Source organism: Lonchura striata, chromosome 1A (genome assembly GCF_050655825.1).
Source record: "Lonchura striata isolate lonStrDom1 chromosome 1A, ASM5065582v1, whole genome shotgun sequence".
NCBI lineage: Eukaryota > Metazoa > Chordata > Aves > Passeriformes > Estrildidae > Lonchura > Lonchura striata.
This window is the reverse complement of record NC_140741.1, coordinates 38,614,572-38,635,637: the sequence shown is the minus strand read 5'-3', so window position 1 is coordinate 38,635,637 and position 21,066 is coordinate 38,614,572. Positions and strand designations below refer to the sequence as shown.

The window sequence follows — 21,066 nt, the reverse complement described above, 5'->3', positions numbered from 1 at the left end:
TAGTATAACTTGCATTCTTTCAAAGCACAGAAATACAGGATAGCTCTTATTGTCACATGCAATTTCACAAGTCACGTAAAAGCTAAGGTTAAATACATATATAGGTTAAGCTAAGGTCAAATACATATATAAATACTGTACATCTGGCATTGTAATGTTCTCCTTTTGAATGTAAGAACGTGGATATATGCTCTTGCCCCATTCTGCAAATGTCTGCAGCTGTAAGTTTTGTGTTACTCAGTCTGAGCAAAGCACAGGTTTTGTCATGCAATGATTAAAGTATGTCTGGTGTATTGGAATATACCCATAAGGGAATATTTGTTTTTAAAAGTGATTTTCTGGTTTTGAAATTTATTTTTCTTTACAGTTCTCTGACAGGCATGTTTTGTATTTGTGTAAACACGTCTGCATGCACACATGTACAAGCTTTCTGACAGCTTCTTCAGCTTTTCAGTAAGGTACCCTATGGGCCTACATGACAGAACTATACATTATAAGTAGTGTTCTTATCAAGCTGTTGCCTCTCAGGAAGTATCAGTATATACTTCATTTATTCTATCATCCCAATGTTTTAGAAGATGAAAAATCAGAAAATTTGGCAACAATCAACTGTAATATCTAAATTAACACAAAGAGGAGTTCATTATTTAAAGGAAAAATGATTTATTGACAGCTTAAAAATAATTGTGTTATTACTACAAGTCATGTTAACCCTTTATGACTACTTCTGGAAGACTGCATTACAAAAACCTGATATATAATTTTCCCAGTTACTTGTTTAAAGGACTGCAATTGCATTTAAATCAGGAATATGTGCATATTTATACTGAGCCAGAAGAGTATATTATTAAGTTCAGTGACTGAGGATTGCATAGACTTTCTTTCAAAATAGTATACACAATTTAATTTGAACCTAACGTCTGGAGCTTCTTTGTATAATTTTTGGGCAAAGAGGTGTTTTTCTGAGCAGTTGCCTCTTCTGATTCAATGAATTTCTGTAGAGGCTATTGACACAGCTTCCAGGAAGATGGCAAAGATACAAAGCTGTTGAAAATTATTTATGACATTGCTGAACTACTTGGCCTTGGTTTAACTTGTACCATGTTAACCTCATAAGCCACTGGTTACTGGTGAAGAGCTGCTGAGTTTGAAATTACTTTAAGGTGTGTATTTGTATTCAGGCACATATATGTATAGTGTAATAATGTGACTTCCAGGCAGTTTTTCAATTAGTCTTATGGAGAAAGAGACAAACTATATTTATTTTGTACTGTGAGTAATAAATCACCTGAATTAACTTATCTGCTTAGTTTACTATAGCATTCTGAAAGTTTTAGTAGAAAGAAATAAGGTACACTTTCAGATATTTCAATTCACTTTAATTTTGCTATTCCTTATGTAGTGCCTTGGATTTTATACTCTAATTGCTAGCATTGTTTGTTTATTTAAACCTGAAAATACACATCCTGTATTTTTACTTCATCTGCCTTTTCTTCCTCCTTGAGTGTTTTGATCTGTTGTCAGTCAGGAGACTAATGGAAATAAGTGAAGGAAAGTGGCCAGAGAAAAAAAACAGATTATGTCCTCAGAAGAAAGAGAAGTGAAAATTCTATCTGTCAAGCTGAGTTTAAATTATAGGAAAGAGACAATATTTTTCATTCTTATCCTTCCCAAAGGCCACATTCTTCTTGATTCTTCTTAAAAGACAAGATGTGAGTATTTCTAGAGCACTACACTTCATTGTAACGCAAAATTTGTTCAGACCTGGTAGTTTGCTCTAGAATATTTTATCTGTTGACAGAACAGAAATCCTGGAAGGGCTTGAAGCAGGATAGAATCAGAAAACTTCATGGGCTTGCTCCCCATCCTTCATGGGAGCATATTCAGGCTCATGCTTATTTGAAATGTAGCATGCTGCTTCATATACTGCAGATTTCAGTATATATACTAGAAAGATCAATGAAGTTCAGTATTACTTTACCCTGGCTTGCACATTTGCCTGTGATGGTTGGTGCTGCTCGTGTTGGTCTCCAAAGTACTAGGCAGTCTTAACACAAGCTATGAAACCTCCCAGTCTGCCACCCCTCAAAGAATTCACCCACTGCAATTAAGAACTCTTTTATTAATTGTTCCAGCTGAAAACTCCACTTATGCTGTGGGTCACATCTTGTAAACTTTTGGAGCTGAATTTGTGTAGGGAATGCTTAAAATGTAACTGATATTTTGGCAGCAGTAGTATAAAAGCTTTAAAAACTACTTTTTCTAAAATGAGTTTCTAGTATATGTGGCCATATCTGCATTCCAGAATATGCTGGTTAGAAACACTTTCACATCCAGTGAGACTTAGGAGGTTGTGAGTGCACTCACCAGTTCTGCTTTTCCTCCACATCTATTATTAATCTATATTATCCCTGAAGAAATCATACTCAGCTCCATAACTTACACTACAAAAAACCAAAGGAATTATGAAATAGTTGGAGTGTCACTCTTAAAAAGCAGTTTTTAAACACTGTTTCAGTTCTAAAGATTTTTCAAAGGGACTGGATAGGTTTCAGTGAATACTGGGAATAAAAAAATTTTTAGCTCAAAGAAATTTTAATTATATTTTGAATTATTGATGCCAGAAGTGTCACAGTGCTGCCAAAATTCTGGTTGGTAGGCCACTAGCAAAGAGAATTTTAACTGTTTTGCACCCATTTGTTATGAGCAGTGGAGAAAAACACCTCAGAAACATGAAAAAGCAAGTGTAAATGAGTAAAAAGGAATACAGTCTAGTTGCTGTGTTCAGATGCAGAACATCCAGAGCTCTGATGCAGATTCCGATGCAGACCTGTCCAGAGAAAGTTAAAGAGAGGAGGTCTAAAGGAGACAGCAATGAGGCAGCAGAACAGTAGATCTAGATGTCAGGAAATGAAGACAGATGAGTAACTGAATACATAAATATGTGTATCAGAGCAGTGGAAGGGAAGTAATAATGACATGCAGAGTTGGAAGAGGAAAGGAAAGAAGTTGGGCAGGGGAAGGGTGGAAGGGGAATCTAATTAAGGGAGTGAGGGACTAAGGTAGGTGCTTATTATTTTCTAAAAAACAAACTAAGTTTTCCTACCAAGTCTTTATGAAGCTTGCTGTTATGCATTTTTTGAATCAAAACAATCATTTATGAAAAGTTAAGGATGGAGAGAGGGAATACAGGTTTTAATTTGTTTTTGACATGAAGCTCTTGCTTCTGGTCAAGTTATTGTGATCTCCGAAGTTACTGTGTTTAGCAGGGAAATTCCCACAACTCGAAATTCCCAGTGACTCGATAATTTTAGTTTAATGTGGTACTTCACTCAAAAGGCTTTGAGCATACACAATTGCTGTATTCATTTGGAAACAGTAGATTGTTAAACAATGCTGAACAGATCATGAGCTTGCCTCCTGTATGGACAGTGAGATCTCTATTCTTTCCTCCCCAGGCTCTCTAAATCAGAAAGGGACTAAAGGCATCTTCTTGGCAATGAGGTTCTTTCAGGAGAGGTCTTTAGGAAGTGTAATAAGGCTAGACGGAGCAGTGAGCTAGACAAGAAAAGCCTGCAGCACGGGGGTGACACTCTGGGGAAGGACAGCCAGTGCAAACTTGCCACCACATTGGAGTTAGCATTTCTGCTTTCCCAGAAGCAAAGCCTGAAGCAACCTTCCTCAACTTTCTAGACTCTGCTTCTTGGGGTGCTGAGCTTAGAGATGCGATGAACTATTTCACTGAAAGAAAGTGTGGATGTTTTTTTATAGATCTAGTGTTTAAAATTCAACATTTCAGGGTACATTTGAATGAGACATCCCTCTCCCTCTCCCCCTTCCTGTACTAGATTTTGAATCAAAGCATGGGGCTGGTGGACACTATTTAACTCCCTTATCTCATGCTGCTGACCACATTAACTTATTGGAAAATCCTAAGTGATACTGGTGGCTTAACTGTCTTGCTAAGATGAAGCAAGTCCAACAAGTAGCCTTTGTGTTAAGCCAGGGTCTTAAGAGCCACTAGGTGCATATACATGGAAAGTAGTGAGTAGTTGTCTTAGCATGCTACCAGACTTCTATTTGAAGTAGGAGTATTTTACTTTGGTTTATATAACTTTATATAGGAAAAATTATTTCCAGGAAGCTTTCCTTTAGTGCCTATGATTTGCTATAGGATTGTGTTTTTTCCTCTTGAGGGACACCAGAGCAGCAGTAAGTTTTCTTTTATATACTGTTCGGTCATTTGACTGGTATTATTTACTGAATTTCAGTAAGAGTGTGTATCAATAGCCTAACGTTGCCGTCTCTCAACCTGACGTTTTGTTTAAACATACATACACTTCTGAAATCCATTGCGTAGCATTAAGTAGTATTTAGGCAGCTACTTTTTAGTATCCTGCAATCTCTCTACTTTAGCTGAAATTTTATTTGTTATGTTTTAGAAATTGGTTCAAAGTGGATTTGTGGCTGAGCATGAAGTGCTAAACAGGGGTTTTTGTTAGACAAGATTGTATCAGAATGCAGTTGTCAATCAGGCAGTGGGCAAATAACATTATCATATTGTCAAATGTGTGCTTTTTAAGAATGCAGTTTGAAGAGTGATGTGTTTTAAGTATAGTTTACTTTTTTTTTTTTTTCTCAGAAGTCTTGAAAAGTAATTTACATGTTTTTTAACAGGACTGAGTGGAAAACAGGGTCTGTAACAGAAAAAGGGTATTTCAACAGTATCTATTCAACAGCATAAGGACATAGTCTAGCTAGACCTAACTTGTCTCAGTATTAGCAGTTGGTGAGCAGTGGCAATAAAGGCTTCATATTCTAGGGAAGTCTTAGGTATTGGAAATTAGCAGATTTCTTAGTATATCTATATGTTTGAAATGGAGCATTTTACTCCTGAGGTTATGTCTTTATTGAGGGCTTAGAATACAAGCTTTGATGAAAATTTCCATGTGTTCAGCGAGATTTGCCTGTTCAGACAACATTTTAATTTTCTTGTTCAACAGAGATGATAATTTTTATTTTAAATGGTGAAATATCACATATACTAGGCTTTTTAACTATGTTTTCTCCTGTCTTAATAAATGTCACTCTTCCACATATAAATAACCACACTCCTTACGACATGCCAGTTTGTTCTTTCAGCCTTTTCTTATTTTCCTGTGAACATTTTCCTGGGTGCAGTGATTTTTCTCTAAAGATAAATGGTGGGTTGCAGAGGCTGCCCATGAGCCCCGTGCAGGAGCCGTTGCAGGAGCAGCGGGAGGTGTGACAGCGCGTTGCCGCTGCTCAGGAATTGTGCTCCCCTCCTCTGCAGCCCTTGAGGAGCCTGTGCTGGGCTGGATTCTGGCTGGTGCTGTGCCGCTCCAGCTGTGGGCTCTCAGCCGCTGGCGCTGTGTGTTCATCCCAGCCGCTGCCAGCCCGCGCTGCCCGGCTGCGGGACGCCTGTAGCACCTGCTGGGGCTTCTGTTCAGGGCTCTGCGGGGGCCCTCTGCAGTAAACCCCTGCTGAAGACCTCAGCTGTCACTTTGATTGTGGCTTTGCCCTTTTTGATTCTCTCTGTGAGACAGTAGAGTGCCTGGAGATGTGTTTTGAGTGTTCTCAGCTTGGTAAATATAGTCAGTAAGAAGCTGACCAAGGTCACCATCCTGTGAGTGAGCTTATTTACCACTATAGACATGAAAAACTTTTATCGTATGTGACCAGCCTGCTTGGTATGAAAGCTTTTTGAGTGAGTTTGTGGCAGGTTAGTGTCAAACATTACAAAAGCAACACATAGCAGCCTGCACATGCATTTCTCTGTGCATTTTTCAGTTCACCTTCTGCATTTCCTATTACTATCAACCTATATGGTTGATAGTTGGTTGATAGTTCTCTTCTAATTGATGGTTGATACTGCTCTCAAAATCTGTTTTTTAAGTAGAGCTGCACCTTTTCATAAAAATGAAAAGGAGATGATACAAGGTAAATTGAAATAAAATAAATGTATATTTCAGTATCTGAAAGAAATTAGATACCATGGTAATATCTGTATGCAGAAGTTTAAGGAGTAAAAAGAGGTGTGCACATGCAAATGTTTAAAGGCATGGACAAACAAAATAGTTTAATTTTGATATTGTTTCTTTTCATTAAATGAGTGTAGCTGCTATAACTGGGCTAAGTTAGAAATGTAGACTTCTGGGCTTTTATAACTGTGTAAACAATTTGAAGGGATCTTAGGCCTATTTCTTGTCTGGATCTTGTCTGTGCTAACACTGAAAACCCAGCTAAAGTACATGTTACATGTACTGTATCCAGTTTTTGGTTAAATCAGCACATGGTTGGGTGTGTGTGTATGATATAAAGCAGCAAAAACTTGAAACATATTGGTTTGGTTCTATTTGCCTTGGCATTGTTTAACAGTTTTGATAAAGTTCCCTAACAAATCTGTGCCTTTTGTGGATGTGCCAAAGGACTAAAGAAACACATTCACTTATGCTGATTTTTAAAAATGTCAGATGGGATGACTGTTTTAACTTCAGATCTAACTTTCATCCCAGACAAAATGAAGGAATAATTTAAGATAAACTTGGGTATCTGAAAGCTCACCTTTTTTCCCCAAACATGAGTTGGTGTAATAAAATGTACTAGCACTGCCTACAAATCAAGACTGTTGTAATTTATACCATTTAGCATAGCTTATGGGAGCTTGGATCTAGTCAACAAATGTGATAGTGTGTTTTGATGAAGTCAGAAGCATTTCGTAAAAGAACTAAGGTAGATGTACTGGTTTGGATTTTTTTTTTTAAGTATGCCTCTTGGCAGTGTTCACTTTTATGTAGTGAGAGTCTCTAGTGCAGCATTTCTCAATTAAAGAAAAGTGTAATATAAGAATTGAAAAACAATGGAAATTTGAGGCTGGTGTGGGTGTTGTGTGGAAGTCCTAAGAAAAAGTTTATCTTTGTTAATGATTTGTCTGTATGATGTGATGAAACTTAAATCTTCAGCGGAGAGTGAAATTGTTTTAATGGAAACTTAAACCTCAGACTTAACTTACTATCAACAGTAGTGCATCATGAATGTCAAGACTAATGGAGTTCTGTCCACAATAAAGATGTGCCCTAACTCTTGATTATGTTACTATATCTAATTGGAAAAGAAGAATGAGACCCTCTAATTCTCAAACAAACAAAGCAGCTTAAAGAAATAGATAATTTTAAGCTGGCACCAGTGTTATAACTGGTATTACTGTATCATTTCCTTATTAGAAAAGACTAGAATATTCTCAAAGTTTCTAGAAAACACATTGTCAGACATTAAAATCACCAAATTTACAAATACATAAAATATGTTTAGTTCTAGTTGGATTAAAGTGATCCATTCCTCAATCCCCTGCAAAAAAAAAAAAAATCAGATTTTGATGGGGTAAGATTAAAGAGTGAGAGTTAAATATAGTCTTAATTCTTAATGTTAATCTTAACATCTAATTAATGTTAATCTAATGTTATTCTTAATTCTTAATAAGTTTTGAAATTTAGAATAATATGTAATTTTAAATAGTCTCCTTGGTCTAATAAGCAGGAAAAAATAACTGGAGTGTCTTGTGCAAGCAACAAAATATATTGCGGTGGTCTCTAACATGGTAATGAAAAACCTGTGGTCATCTCTTTTGAAGTGAACTTTGTATAGCACCTTCATAGCTGTATTTACTTATCATAACAGCAGTTGGTTTTAGCTGTATAATGTTTTCTGTGGAACTGACAGGTTGCTCTAGGAATGTAGATACTAGAGAAGGATGCGTTTTGTGTGGCAGGGCAATTTGTTATTACTACAAAAATACAGTGCAACTGTATCTTTTTCCTATAATTGCATCTGTAGATCAGAAGCCAAGAAATAGGGGTCACACATGGAAGAAATTATTCCGCCACCCATTTTATCCAACTGTACTACAATCCTTTAGAGTCATGATTCTGAATTCAACAAGTCAGGTAGGACTAGGTAACAGCATGCTTTGACATGTGTTAAATAATAGCTACCTGGATAGCTATTAAAAGTCAATAACATGAAGAACATAAAAGCATGATTATTTCAGGTTTGTCCTTGAAATGTAGATCAAAGTTTATGTTTGTTTTACAAACGAGTCATTGCAAGAATGAAGAGCGCACTAAAGGGTGTCTCTACTTTCTGTTAATTGTTTGTGGAGGTTAAGTTAAATTTTTATATAAAGACTTTTTGAATCGAATATTAGGATTGCCATCTGGGGAGAAGGAAATAAATGTAAAGAGGAGGTAAATCCTTTTAGTGTTTCAGTCATTGAAGAAGAAATGGAAAAGAGGTCCCTCTGCAGAGTTTCCATAATAATACTAATGGCCAAAATTTCTTACTGTGTCTTGGACCATTTTTCATAGCTTTTACTTTTGAAATACGTTCATTTAAATCAATGTGGCCTCTTGTTGTAAGTCTTGGTTAGGTGGGTTTTTTAGATTAGGAGGGAAATGTCCTTTTATGGGTACAGAAAATGCTTTCTGGGTGCAGTCTCTGTTTCTTAACCTACAAATTCTGTTCCTTGCCTATGGGTATTTTCAGTTCAGTCAGAGATAAAGGAGAGTTTCTAACCAGGCTAGAGCCTGGGAAAGAGTTGCAAAGGAATGTAAATAATTCTCTATCTCTCTTGTTGTTCACATTGTTTATAGATATGTTCTGCCACCGTGCATCATTCACTGCACACCGATGGGGTGAGGTGTTTTTACTTTTAAGACCAATGAAATTAGTCTGCACGATGCTCTCTATAAAAGAGTGATGTATTTGAAATAACGTAGCTAGTGTTCACATCATCTAGCCTTCTGAAATGGAGTTCTTTAGCTCCTGTCCTGCCTCAACAGCAACACTTGCCCATCATAGAAACATATTATAATGTCTGTGAATGTGTATTCCTCTTCCTGCAATTTTACATATCCGTGCCTGAAGCAGGCAAGATTTTTTTGGACATCTCATTTACAGTGTGTATACACATGAAGTTTAATTATGGTGTATATAAAAAAAAAAAATTGTAGAACAATATTTGTTGTTTTATTAGCTTCTTTAAGCTCTATTTTAAAGATGTGATATACTAAAACCTTAGTCCCTCAAATGTGAAGGTTTCTTAGATAGAACTCTTGGCTTCTTTATCTTTTTCCTTCATATTAAAAAAAAAAATCTGAAAGGAGATTTTACCTGAGCATATTTAACACCATCTCCATGACAACCAGCTAATTAATCGCTATCAGTCTGGCTTTGGTCCTCTTCAGTGAACTGATATTCTCCACCTTTTTTTAACATATCTTCTGTGTTTCCTATGAAGGTCATTTATTTAGTGACATTATGTCTTTGGGAATAGAAGCTTTTTAATACAAGAAACATTTTCCCAATCTTAAACTGTCTGTGGCTAAGGAGTTCAAAGTTTGCAGGCAGTAAAAAGAATGAAAGCTGATGCTATGACAGGAAAGTATTTCTCTATCCTGAACACAATGTATATTTTTAAGTTTTTGTTTTGTTTCTGAATGGCTATTCACTGCCTCTTACAAATTAAATATGTTTATATGTATTAATTTATACATATTATGTAAAATACAGTATATCCCTCAATCCTGCAGTCTCCTTTTCACTGGCACATATTTAGTTCCAATCCTTGTTTTTCTGTCATGTCTCATGGATTAATTATTTTTTGAAGTTATTCCATATATTTACTCTTTGGGTGCTGTATTTTTTGCAGATAATTTGTGGGACACTTTAATTATCTATATAACTTAGTAGTACTTCTAAAAGCTGATATTGATGTTCAGGTGTAGTTAAGAACTCTTGAAGATTGAAGCAGTACATTAAAAGAATGGCAATTCTTTAGTAGATTTGTGTAGAAATGAAAGAGAAAATTCTCTATTTTTACTGAATATTATACATATTGTTCAAAGTAAGAAATGCATTTAACATGCTGTTAAGCTGGTTTTAATGCGTGCAAAAAAACCAATAAAGAAAGCAACAATGTTTAGACAACTCCTTTATTTTTCTTCACATGTATTGAGTAAACAAAACCATTTCAGAAGGGCAAGATTAACTGGGAAGGGCTGGAATTAATTTTAGGAAGTTTCCCTCATTAGTTGGGTTTATTATTATTTCTTTATCAGTTTGTGTAAGAATGTATAAGTGAAGATAATAGATATGGATATTTTACATAATAAATGACTAAGGAGATTGATCTAAGCAGCTCTGAGCAGTCTAGTATTTGGGATTTGTATGAAGTGAAGTGGTGACAGGAAACTTGCATGGAGTTGGAGACGAGCTGAGCTGCAAAAGTGCCCATGAAGATAGGAAGCTTTTTTTTTTTTTTTTGGTGGTATATTATGTCTACTCTGGACTGTTTTAATTCAGCTCCTTATTTGACATTGTGATGTATCTGGATTTAGAATGATATATTAATGTTTTTCTTTTATCTTCTTTGCCTTTTTTTTTTTTTATTGTTTTGTTTGTTTCTGACATGCTACTGAACTTGCATATGAAGATTGCTGTGTTCACTGTATCCTGGCTTGCTTGTTCTGTGAATTTCTCACCCTCTGTAACATTGTTCTGGGACAAGCATCCTGTGGCATCTGCACATCGGAAGCCTGCTGCTGTTGCTGCGGGGACGAGATGGGGGATGACTGTAACTGCCCGTGTGATATGGACTGTGGCATAATGGATGCGTGTTGTGAATCTTCAGATTGCTTGGAGATCTGCATGGAATGCTGTGGGATCTGCTTCCCATCATGAAATATTTATCCCTTTCTTTTTTATTCTCTATAAAACTGGAGAGCTTTTCTTTAAATACATTTGAAGAAAGACAAGGTAAGATTTTCACACTTGCACTGTTAATTCCCTTTATATAAATATTTTTTTAAAAAAAGCAATCCTCAAATCTGTATTCTAACACAAATTGTATAGTTTTGTATGTGAAACTAAAGCTACATTCCAGCTTCCTTTGGCTTTGCAAGTGGAAGACTTTATTGAAAGTGAGTTATAGGCCTGATGCTGTAGGCCTTATGAAGGCAAAATTCCCATTTGAATCGAGTGATAGTTTTTGGTCAGAGAACAGACTGCAAGGCAAACCTTAAGTATTTGCCTTTACCTACTTTAATGTTTAAACACTCAAATGCCTCCATGCATAACATGCATTTACAGGCATTCTGAAAATCAAGATATCTCTTTCTCTCTATTTGGGTTGAAAGCAACTTTGCTCTTAATTCAAAGCCAGCAACAGAAATCTTCCATTGGTTTTGCTACAATGGTCATGTTGGCAATATGTCTTTTGTTTTGAATATCTCATTGATTAGAGAGCAATTCCTGGTATTTTCCATTGTTGAGATTATCTGACAATCTTGTCAAATATAAGTTTTGCCCTAGGCTAGAAGAGTACTAGGATTTCTTTGTCATCAATCAAGTCAGAATAGACACCTTATCATTTTAGTTCAGTACTACTATTACTTGAAATGCTTTGTCTTAGAAAGAGACTTTGGAAATCTGTGTAGACGTGAAATATATCCTTAGAGTAACAAACTAATAGATTAATGATACTTCAAAAATTTACTATAAGAGGAAAATTGTTAGAAGTTAACTCAAGAATCTAAACCAGTACATGAAGTGGCCTGGTCAGTGTTTGTGGCTTTGGAGCCAATGTCACATAACTTAGTATTTATTTCTTTATGGTATAAGAAAGTTCTACAGAGGGTAGCAGAATTTAAACAGGGTATAGAAACAAAATTAAACTGATTTGATCAAAGAATTCTATCATTAAATGCAAAAAGCAAGTGGAAAAAGTGTTTATTCTCAGATACATTTTAAATGTTATTTTTAAATAACTGTGAAAGAAAAGATAATTTAAAAAACATGTGCTTTAAAAATAAAAGGATTGGTATTTAAAATGTTTGAAAAATACAGTTAGGATCTGTTGGACCTAACTGTATATTCCCTACACCATTAAAGATTTCCAAGAAATATCTCTCTTTTGTAATTATAATTATGGAACACATAAAGAGGTTTGTGGCATTCTCAGACTTAGGGAATCAGACTACTCATTTTCTTTACCATCTGCTAATTTCTACCCTGAATGTCTGTAGCACACAAACTGTTCTGTGTAAACCACCCATACATCTTGATCTCACATACTTAAACTTTCCTGTTTGCACTCCAGGTACTCCACTTGTAGAGTGTAGATTTGCAGATCTCCTAAATTCAGTCCTTGTTACAAGTCATCAATAGTCAATAACAATAAATGTCTCTTTCTACTATAGTGAATTCAGTTTATGCAAATGTGACAAGTTAAAGATCACAGGAGTGTGAAGCTAAGTCAACAAATGGTCTGATATTAACCAAAGCTTCTTCTTGTGAACACTGACGAGTAGTGCCTACTACTGCAAGTAATCACTGAAGCCGAATCCTTAACTGTGCTAGGGAACTGGGAAGTGTTACATTTTGCCTTAGTGTATGCAATATTGTGGTGTATTCTGATGCAATGCAGATTCAACCTCAGAGGGTTTCCTAATCTGTTTTTTTGATAGTTGCTACAAGTATTATTCTTATTATGTTTGGGGTTTATTTTTTCCACATATTGGGCCAAATTCTGATCTGTATTGCATGAACTAAGTGCATTTCCGTTCATGTCAGAATTTATATTGGTTAAATTCCTGTTAGAGAGCACAAAAATATTATGGTAATAGGCAGGCTAATAAGGAATAATATAGTTAAATAGATAAATTCCCAGTGCTCAGAATCAGGCTCATGGGGCTCAATTATGACTCCTAAAAGGCTGAACCACATTGGGAAGGGGGAAGAGGTGCCTTGGTTGAGTGGCATTGCCTGGAGGCATTTTGTCTTTGTAAGGCATAATGCCTCTGGGGAAATTGGGGGCATCACACTGGGACTCAATGCACCTTGGAAAAAGTCTAGACAGTACTTTGTCCATTGTAGGTCTGTGGTTGACACCGTGGTTGTGGGAACATGTCCTCTGGGGATAGACAGCACCATGAACTGTCTTTCCTCATGTCCTTCTGGTCATAAAGAGGTGAATTATGGCTTTTCCTTGTCTGATTGTGCTTTTGGGACAGGGAAGATGAGTCCCAGTCTCTTGTTCTGCCCCAGTATCCATGCCCTGTTGGAGCAGGTCCAGTTCTGTGCTTGGAAAATGCACATTTGTGTATCATGCTTTTCGTGAATGCTAGATCTTACTAAAAATTACTTTTACCACAGGTTGATATGGTTTAAAAAATAAAAAAATTACCAATCTAGGGAGTTATTCTCCTGTGTAAAAGTTATATATGGAGTTTGTCCTGCACAAGCCCTTGTTTCTACTTACTGGAATTTAGTGGATTTTTGATTTATTGAAATTATAAAAACAATAATTACTAGGACTTTGTTCATGAATACATGTATATACTTTTTCTCACACACATGGACATACACACACAGATATGTCTTTTCCCACTTTATTTGTGAAATACTAGGAAGTGAAAATAGTGTTATTAAACCTCATAATGATTAGAAGTATCAAAGTATTACAGACAATTGAAAAAAAATTGTGTTATTTTGTTTGACATTTAAATGTAATCTGCTACTGTTTGTCATAGAGGTATTAGCACTTTTGAAAAATGTATCTTTGTAGCAGAGAATATTAGCATGTAGTTTAAGGAATTCCTTTCTATATTTATATCCTTAAATTCTGTTTTGTAATTTTCACTCTATAATCAGTCTTGTAAACACCTTTTGTAATAAAAAAAGCAGAATCAGAAGTCAAATGTGAAAAGATAGAGTTTAAATAAAATGAAAACATTAGAACTTAATTTCTATTTTATCATAGTTCTTGTGAACTTGTACAGTGTTTCAGTTTATAGTTCTGCAAACTAGCCCATTTGAAACACATGCTGTTTGTATTTTATATCAATTGGATGTGCTACTTGCAAACACTATTTTGAAATAAAGATCTTTATTTTGAAGCTTTTGGATATCACCTTCTAGTCTTGCCTTGTTACTCCTTTGAAGAATAGTTTAATGTCTTTTTGTGTTTTTTCTTCTGCTTTAACTCTTCCTAAAGGTGTTGGTCTTTGGGTGCCAGAGGGTGAGCCGGTGTACAAGTTGTGTTACAAGTGGAGCTCAGCCAACTCAGGCACTAGAAGCTGTGCTAACATGAACCTCCAGCAGTAAAAAAGTTTGTCATTAAGAGGGAAAATTCATTACTTGGTGGAATTTGATTAATTAAGTGAAATTACAGTAATGATTACATTTTATCAAAATGAGAGTTATTTTAATACACCCACAACAAGTCTTCAGTTTACTAAAAACAAGCTGAACGAAGAGTGTAATCAGCTCTTAGTATTCATATGATTTTTTTTTTCCCTGTTGGCTTAAGCTAAGTGTGAATATCCTTATACTACTTTAAAACTACAGAAACTGCATGTCTACAGTCTTTTGCATTAATTTTCCTACATCTGTGCCCCCACAGACGGTAAAAAAAATTGCTTCTATGGACATTACAGAGGAAAGATGATAAACTGTCAGAAATTGTGTTTGAATGTGTATCATGAAGTCTTGCATAAAGACTGTGCACCAAAATAATTGTTTCAGTAAAAGAACTGATCGACACATAGAACAATAGCATAGTTTGACACCTATTTTATTTGATTTAGCCAGTAACCATAATACATAAGATTTCTAGAAAAAAATTGGCTCCTGTGAAGAAGCATCGGGAACTTTCAGGAGCTTTCGTATTGAGTAATGGCTCTATTTCAGTTGTAGTTCTCATGTTAAGAACTGTGTTTTGACTTAGATGAATCACTGATTTTATAATATTCTAAATGAGAAATTTTTCTGACCTCTTCACACACTTAGTCTTTTTTTCACATTATCTTAATGGTTGCAATATTTTATGTATATTGGAGAGCAGTGCTAGTTGTATTGATGTATCTCCATGTTAAAGCTTTTATTGTCTCCAGTCTTGTAACTTTCTAAAGGTAACAGATCATAGAATGAATGATGTATCTGAAATCCTACTCTTGGCACTAAAATTAAGTTAAACATTAGACAAATATCTCCCTAGTGTCTTGTCTTAGTCTTTGCATACATCACATACTGGAAAACTCCATATTTTGTTGATGGCAACAGTAGTAGCTCTAGAATCCTACAGATGTTAATCTTGTGTTTTCCCTTACTTTCCAAACCTTTTGCCAGCTCTTAGCACTTCTAAAGAGAGCAGGGAAACCTTAATTCATTTTTAACAATGAAGTTCAATAAAAATAATACACTGCACTCACTTCCAAGATGTACTTCTTGAGTGTGCTCAGTGCACTTTAATGTGCAGTTGTTTGCTTGTACAAAGTTTAATCTACTTTTAAACACTTGCTTATGCTGTTTACCAGTGCTTTGGTGCTAGTGTCATAAAAGGATGGGTTTTCTCTCCTTTAGAAATCTTTAATATGATGGGCTATTTCTACTATAGTTGGAAAGAATGTTCTCTGAGTTATTATGCAAAACAGGCAGATGTTTAATTAGATTAGATGCTCTTAATGACTTTATGGTTTTTAATCATAGGTTCATAGAATAGCTTGGGTAGGTAGGGGCCTTAAGCATCATACAGTTCCAGCTCACTTGCCATGGGCAGGGACAACTTCAACTAGATCAGGTTGCTCAGAACCCCATCCAACCAGGCTTTGAGCCCTTCCAGGGGTGGGGCATCTGCAGCTGGACAACCTGTTCTTGTGCCTCATCACCCTTACATTAGGAGTTGCTTCCTAATACCTAATCTAAATATCCCCTCTTTAAGCTTAAAGCCCATTCATCACTGCATGACCTTGTAAATAGTCTTGCTCCATTTTCCTTTTAGGCTTCCTTCAGGTAACTGGAAGGCTGCAGTTAGGCCACCCAAAAGCTCTTTTTTTCCAGGTCGAACAATTCCAATTCTCCTATCAGTTCAAAACACTTCATAAAACACTGTGTACAATCCTGTTTTCTTATTTTATATATGCATATTATAGCAATTGTTAATACATTACCATTCAGTACTCATAAAAATGGAATGTAAGATGAAAGACTGTATAAAACCTTTTATACATTTAATAGTGCCTTACTGATTTTTATTCTGGTATGCGTATGCTATTTTAACTGACAAAGTACTCCACTATAATTGGGGCTTTTTATGTCATCTCAGTAGGGTATGTAATTGGTGCCCAAGCACTGCACAATTCCTCTTCAATCACTGATGTAGGATTCAGAAATTTGTCTCATCTCCAAGTTGCACAAAGTGACCACACTGTGAATATGCTGTAGTCCAATATATTTCATGTTACAATCCTACTTTTTGAGGCACCAGATCCACAGTGCCCACCTTTGTTTCCTTAGCTTTTTTGCAAGGTAGTATGTTTGGTTTTGTTTTGCTTTTAAATTGTGGTTCAAAGAGAATTGGAAGTGTCTTCATTATGGAAGTCTGGGACAATACCAAGATACATGTTGCATTGTAAGTTGTTTCTTCATATTTTCTGTGTTCTCTGCTATATGCAACTTCTAGTCAAAGAGACTTGTAAAAGTGATGTCTTTGGAACTTTAGACTTAGCTTCTAAATAACTGAAGCTCAATAGTATTGAAATATTTGAAAATTAATTGATTTTTTTTTTCTCACTCAAAGCACCAGAAGTTCTATCAAGATGAATTCTGCAGAGTTTTGCAAACTGACAATATTCAAAATAGCTCTGCTTGCAAGGATAAAACTAGCATGTTAGTTGCAAACTAACACATTTGAGAGAGTGGCAATATATGTCTCTGGTTGCATGTGTATGTTTGTGTGTGTGTGTGTGTATGTATATATATATGCTAGTTTTTTGATTCTGAGCTACCTTCAGTTACTGAGGACTAATTAAGAGAAGCTGGGAAGAATAAATATATTAAACAAGGCAGTATTTCTTTCCTCCCTAGGAAATGCAACTCCATTTGTCTGTTTCTTCACGTGAGGAGGACACCTTGATTACATATTTAATGTAGACTAACAGCAGTGGTTTAGAATCCACAATAACTTCAAGGTCATTAGAAGAAGTGTGTGAAGGATAAAGGGAAATGTGTTACAAGGATCCCACTACTCTTGACAACTGCTGTCTCTGCCTCAGTAATATGCTTTGCAACTACCAAGCTTTCATGGGGTTAAGTCTAAGAAAATTAAGGTATCCATGACTGAAATTTTATATTCACTCTTGTTTCTTCAGAAGGAGTAATTAGACATATTTACACAATTACATTTTGGTAAACTATTATGTCAGCTTAACTGTAACACATATTCTGGTTAAAGTACATTAAGCAGCAATCCAGAAGCAATTTAGCTGCAGAAGGCATTATTTTCTATCTAATTATTTGCAAATTAATGAATAAAATTAAATTCCAATCACTGAAAAAATGAAGCAATGGTGAGAATCAGAACTACATATTAGTTAAAGCTATGCAATGCATAACAGAATTAAAGCCGCCTTTTATTCAAATTCAATGCTTAAAAAAGAACAAATCCATCATCTTGAAATTTGACTTGTAGCTTGACATTAAAAATAATATGAGTAGAATTTTCAGTGGGGTAAGCACAAAACTAGTTCAAGTAGTGTCACTCTCAATTAATGTACTCAGGTGCTGTGCCCATTAAAATTCCCACTTGTGGGTTCAGCTCTCTATGCAAATGGGGTCATTACCTGGAGAATTTAATTGGGTATGACACTGGGAGTAGGAATTTTCCTTTCAAAATAAACCTTCTTGCACACATTTTCACTAGAAATTTGATTGTTACATATACTTCATATTGTTTGGCTCTATAAATATTTACCAAAATTGAGAATGTCCTCACTTACTTATTCTTTTACAGGTAATTCATAATGCATCAAAATGATTTTTAAATTGTTCAATGTATTGCATATGCAAGTCTTGTTACAAAATCTGTGGCGAAATTTTTTTTTTTGTGTTAAAATGGTACTTTTACATGTATCACATCTTTTTAAAGCTGATACTAATTTCTATAATGTCTTAAAGCAGAACCACAATTTTTTTTTTGTAGTACATTTAGATGTAAATTAAAAAAGGTTAATTCATACTGAACTCCTACCTTACACATTGTTTGGAAAGGAAAAAAATTATTGTGTTTCTTTAGTAATATTAACTTCTAACTTTTCTGGACATTACTTTGCATAATCACTTGTATAAATAAGGCTAACACTGAAAGATATTATCCCAAAATGCACATACAAATCTTGTGAAAACACATAATTACATGATTGGATGAAACTTCTAGAGAACTTCCAGTTCAGCAGTCTGAGCTTTAACAGTGTCTAAAAACATTTCTTGGAAGCCTCTGATGAAGGGAGTTTAGGACACTAGAGGTATTTGTCACTTGTGCTACACTAAAGTCTTAACAGCTTTTTTCCTTACATCCCATTTAAACTTTTTTTTCATTTCTGCAAATAAAACTGATGCATCCGTATTCTATTCCCAGTGGATGTGTAGAACAATCACCATTCTCTTGTAATAAGCTTTCATATAGTTTGTATACTCCTGCCTAGTTTCTCTTGCCTAATCCAAAGAAATCTAGTCCCAACCTGTTGTTTTTCAGCGCAACATTCATTTCAGACATTATAAAAGTGTAAGAGCTGTGCTTCTCTTTCAAAGTATGACAAGACTGAGGGAGCAACACATGAAGGAATTTTTTTCTGCTAATAAGAAATACAGATGTTGGATAGTGTATTGAGGTAAGAAATACATTCTTGTCAATAATGTTCATGGATTTCTGTGGCATGAAAGTTGACAATATTTCACGTGCAGCTTAACTTCTGTACAGGAAACAGTCCAAAGAGCCAGCATTATGATCATCTACATAATCCCTTGAATGATTTTTGTGGGATTTGCAAAACCCTTTTAAAAAATTCCAGGATGGAGACCTGTAAATGTTTTATTAGCAAACAAACTGAGAAAATGAATCAACCATGTCATTAAAGCTTATCTACATTTGTTACTTCTGCATTTTAACTTCGTCTCAGCTTTCAGCTTTTTGCCACTCCTTTGGGCACTTGGTTTACTAATCCAGCATCCTCTGTGTTTCCACTGAAACTTCTTGTCCAGTTCTGTTGGGTCTCATTGCTTCTTTGATGCTTAATACATATTTATTAAGGGAAAAGAAGCTACTGAAGAGTGATGTTTTTTCTTATTAAACTTACCTGTAACCTTGTAGTTGCCTTGCAATATGGTTTTAAGATCATAGGTGAGAATGAATTTTAGCATAAACAAACTGTGTTTCAAAAGGTTAGTGCTCCCTTACTACTCTTCATGTTCAAAAATGGTAATTAGAATAATTTTATTCACAGAGAAGATCTAATGTATGTCAGTGTAGTTTTATGGAAAATACTTCTCAATTATTATTCACTAATGACAATTAAAGTTTTATAAAATCATTTTACAGCTATAATATACCTGAGTTCTTAACACTTTTGATTTAGGAATGATATGACTTCCTGACTTACAATATTATTCTTTAATATGTACAGGTGATGTAGACTGAAACTAAATAACTGATAGGTCTCAAAACCATAGTTGTCAAATGAAAACATGTTAAAAGGGTGATTTTAGAGAGGCTCTGAGGAAATTGGTACTGTGTCTGCAACTCTTTAACATTTTAATCAATGATCTGGAAACATTTCTAGCAAAATTTGTAGATGAATCAATAGTTGATCGAACAATGAATTTAATACATGTCATTACAAGGTGCTTATTTAGAGCAATCTGAACCTGGTAGGATGGATCTCTTCTCAGTAAATGTTTGTCCATTCTATAAAAGTAAAAGGAAATATTCAGAATTTACTTCATATAAAAAAGAGTAAGTTCAAATACTTTGAAAGTATTTGAAGATCATGGTGAAAAAGGTACTGAACAATGAGTTTCAGCTTAAATCCTGCAGCCTTTCATGGTGACCTTTTAATATTTCAAATTCAATATTTCAATATTTAGTGAGCAAGGAAGAGTGAGTGTGCTAAGAAAATCAGTTTCAGAACATGCTTTCAGTCCTTCATGTTTTTTTTGAAAAACAGAAAGCACAAAACAGAACATCGGAAATTACTTAGAGATATAGAATCCCTTTAGCAAGAGAGAATTTCAGAGTTTATTTCACTCAAGTTTATCCAGCAGAAGTCTGAGCTGTGGCTCCATCACACTGTACTGGTATCTTCACTGGCACAAATCACAGTGCTTTGAAGCTTTTCGTATTCTGCCAGAGAGATACAGAAAAAAACAAGCTCTAAATACAAACAAAAATGGATGTCCAATTTCTTACCCAAATGTACCTCTGAAGATAATAATAAGTTGAGCAAACCATCAAACCCAGCATTTGGTTACTCACCTCTTGGCAGTCTTGGTCCACACTGATGCTTTTCTCAGAGTTACACTTACCTTTAAAATGCTGTATGCGTATATGAATACATATGTATAGCACATACAGAGAAAAAATGTAGTCAAAAATGCTGAACTGGACAGAATTTTATTTATTTTCATCTTAGAGAACTTAAATGAGATGGGACAGTACTACCTCACATATTTTTCTGATGGCAGGAAGAGATTACCCTGTGTGAATGTGTTTGTAGAATTCTTACTTTTGCCAAATATGAAAATAAAATAAATACTTTTTTTACCAGTGCAGGATCCCCACAACACAAATATGTATGTCCTCTATCACAGTAGTTATCCAGTATAATATGTGGTCACAGATGATTCCCATAGTAACATTCAAATATGGTGAATATAGGTTATAGTTCTGGACTAATAATTCAAATAAAGATTAATTTCTATTTCAAAAATGCAAACCACATTAGATGTTAATTTCAAGGGCAAGATGAAATTGAAGTCCCTAAAAAAATACCTTAAATTGGATGAATTACCTGTAAAACAAACATCATAGATAAAAAGTTAATTTACTTAATATAAAAAAGGTATGAAAATAGGCTGTGAAAGGAAGATAGACAGTAGTGTTAAGATAAATAGTGCACTCATAGTGAAATAAAACATGAAAGTTCATCTATGGTATAG

General features: G+C 35.0%; 2 protein-coding genes across 5 annotated transcripts in view; both read left to right on the top strand.

Moving 5' to 3' along the window:
• MDFIC (MyoD family inhibitor domain containing) overlaps positions 1–13,987 on the top strand; it is a 51,601-nt gene extending 37,614 nt beyond the window's left edge. For 3 of the 4 annotated variants that reach the window (XM_021545241.3, XM_077783443.2, XM_077783442.2), the window contains exon 5: positions 10,511–13,987. In XM_021545241.3, the coding sequence (XP_021400916.3) occupies positions 10,511–10,758 (248 nt within the window). In that variant the 3' untranslated portion in view covers positions 10,759–13,987. The other variant, XM_085568640.1, reaches the window with a different exon arrangement.
• The window catches only part of LOC110478548 (uncharacterized), a 260,944-nt gene continuing 250,663 nt past the window's right edge, over positions 10,786–21,066 (top strand). The window contains exon 1 of the mRNA XM_085568641.1: positions 10,786–10,833. The gene's annotated coding sequence lies outside the window, so the exon portion shown is untranslated. The remainder of the gene's footprint in view (positions 10,834–21,066) is intronic.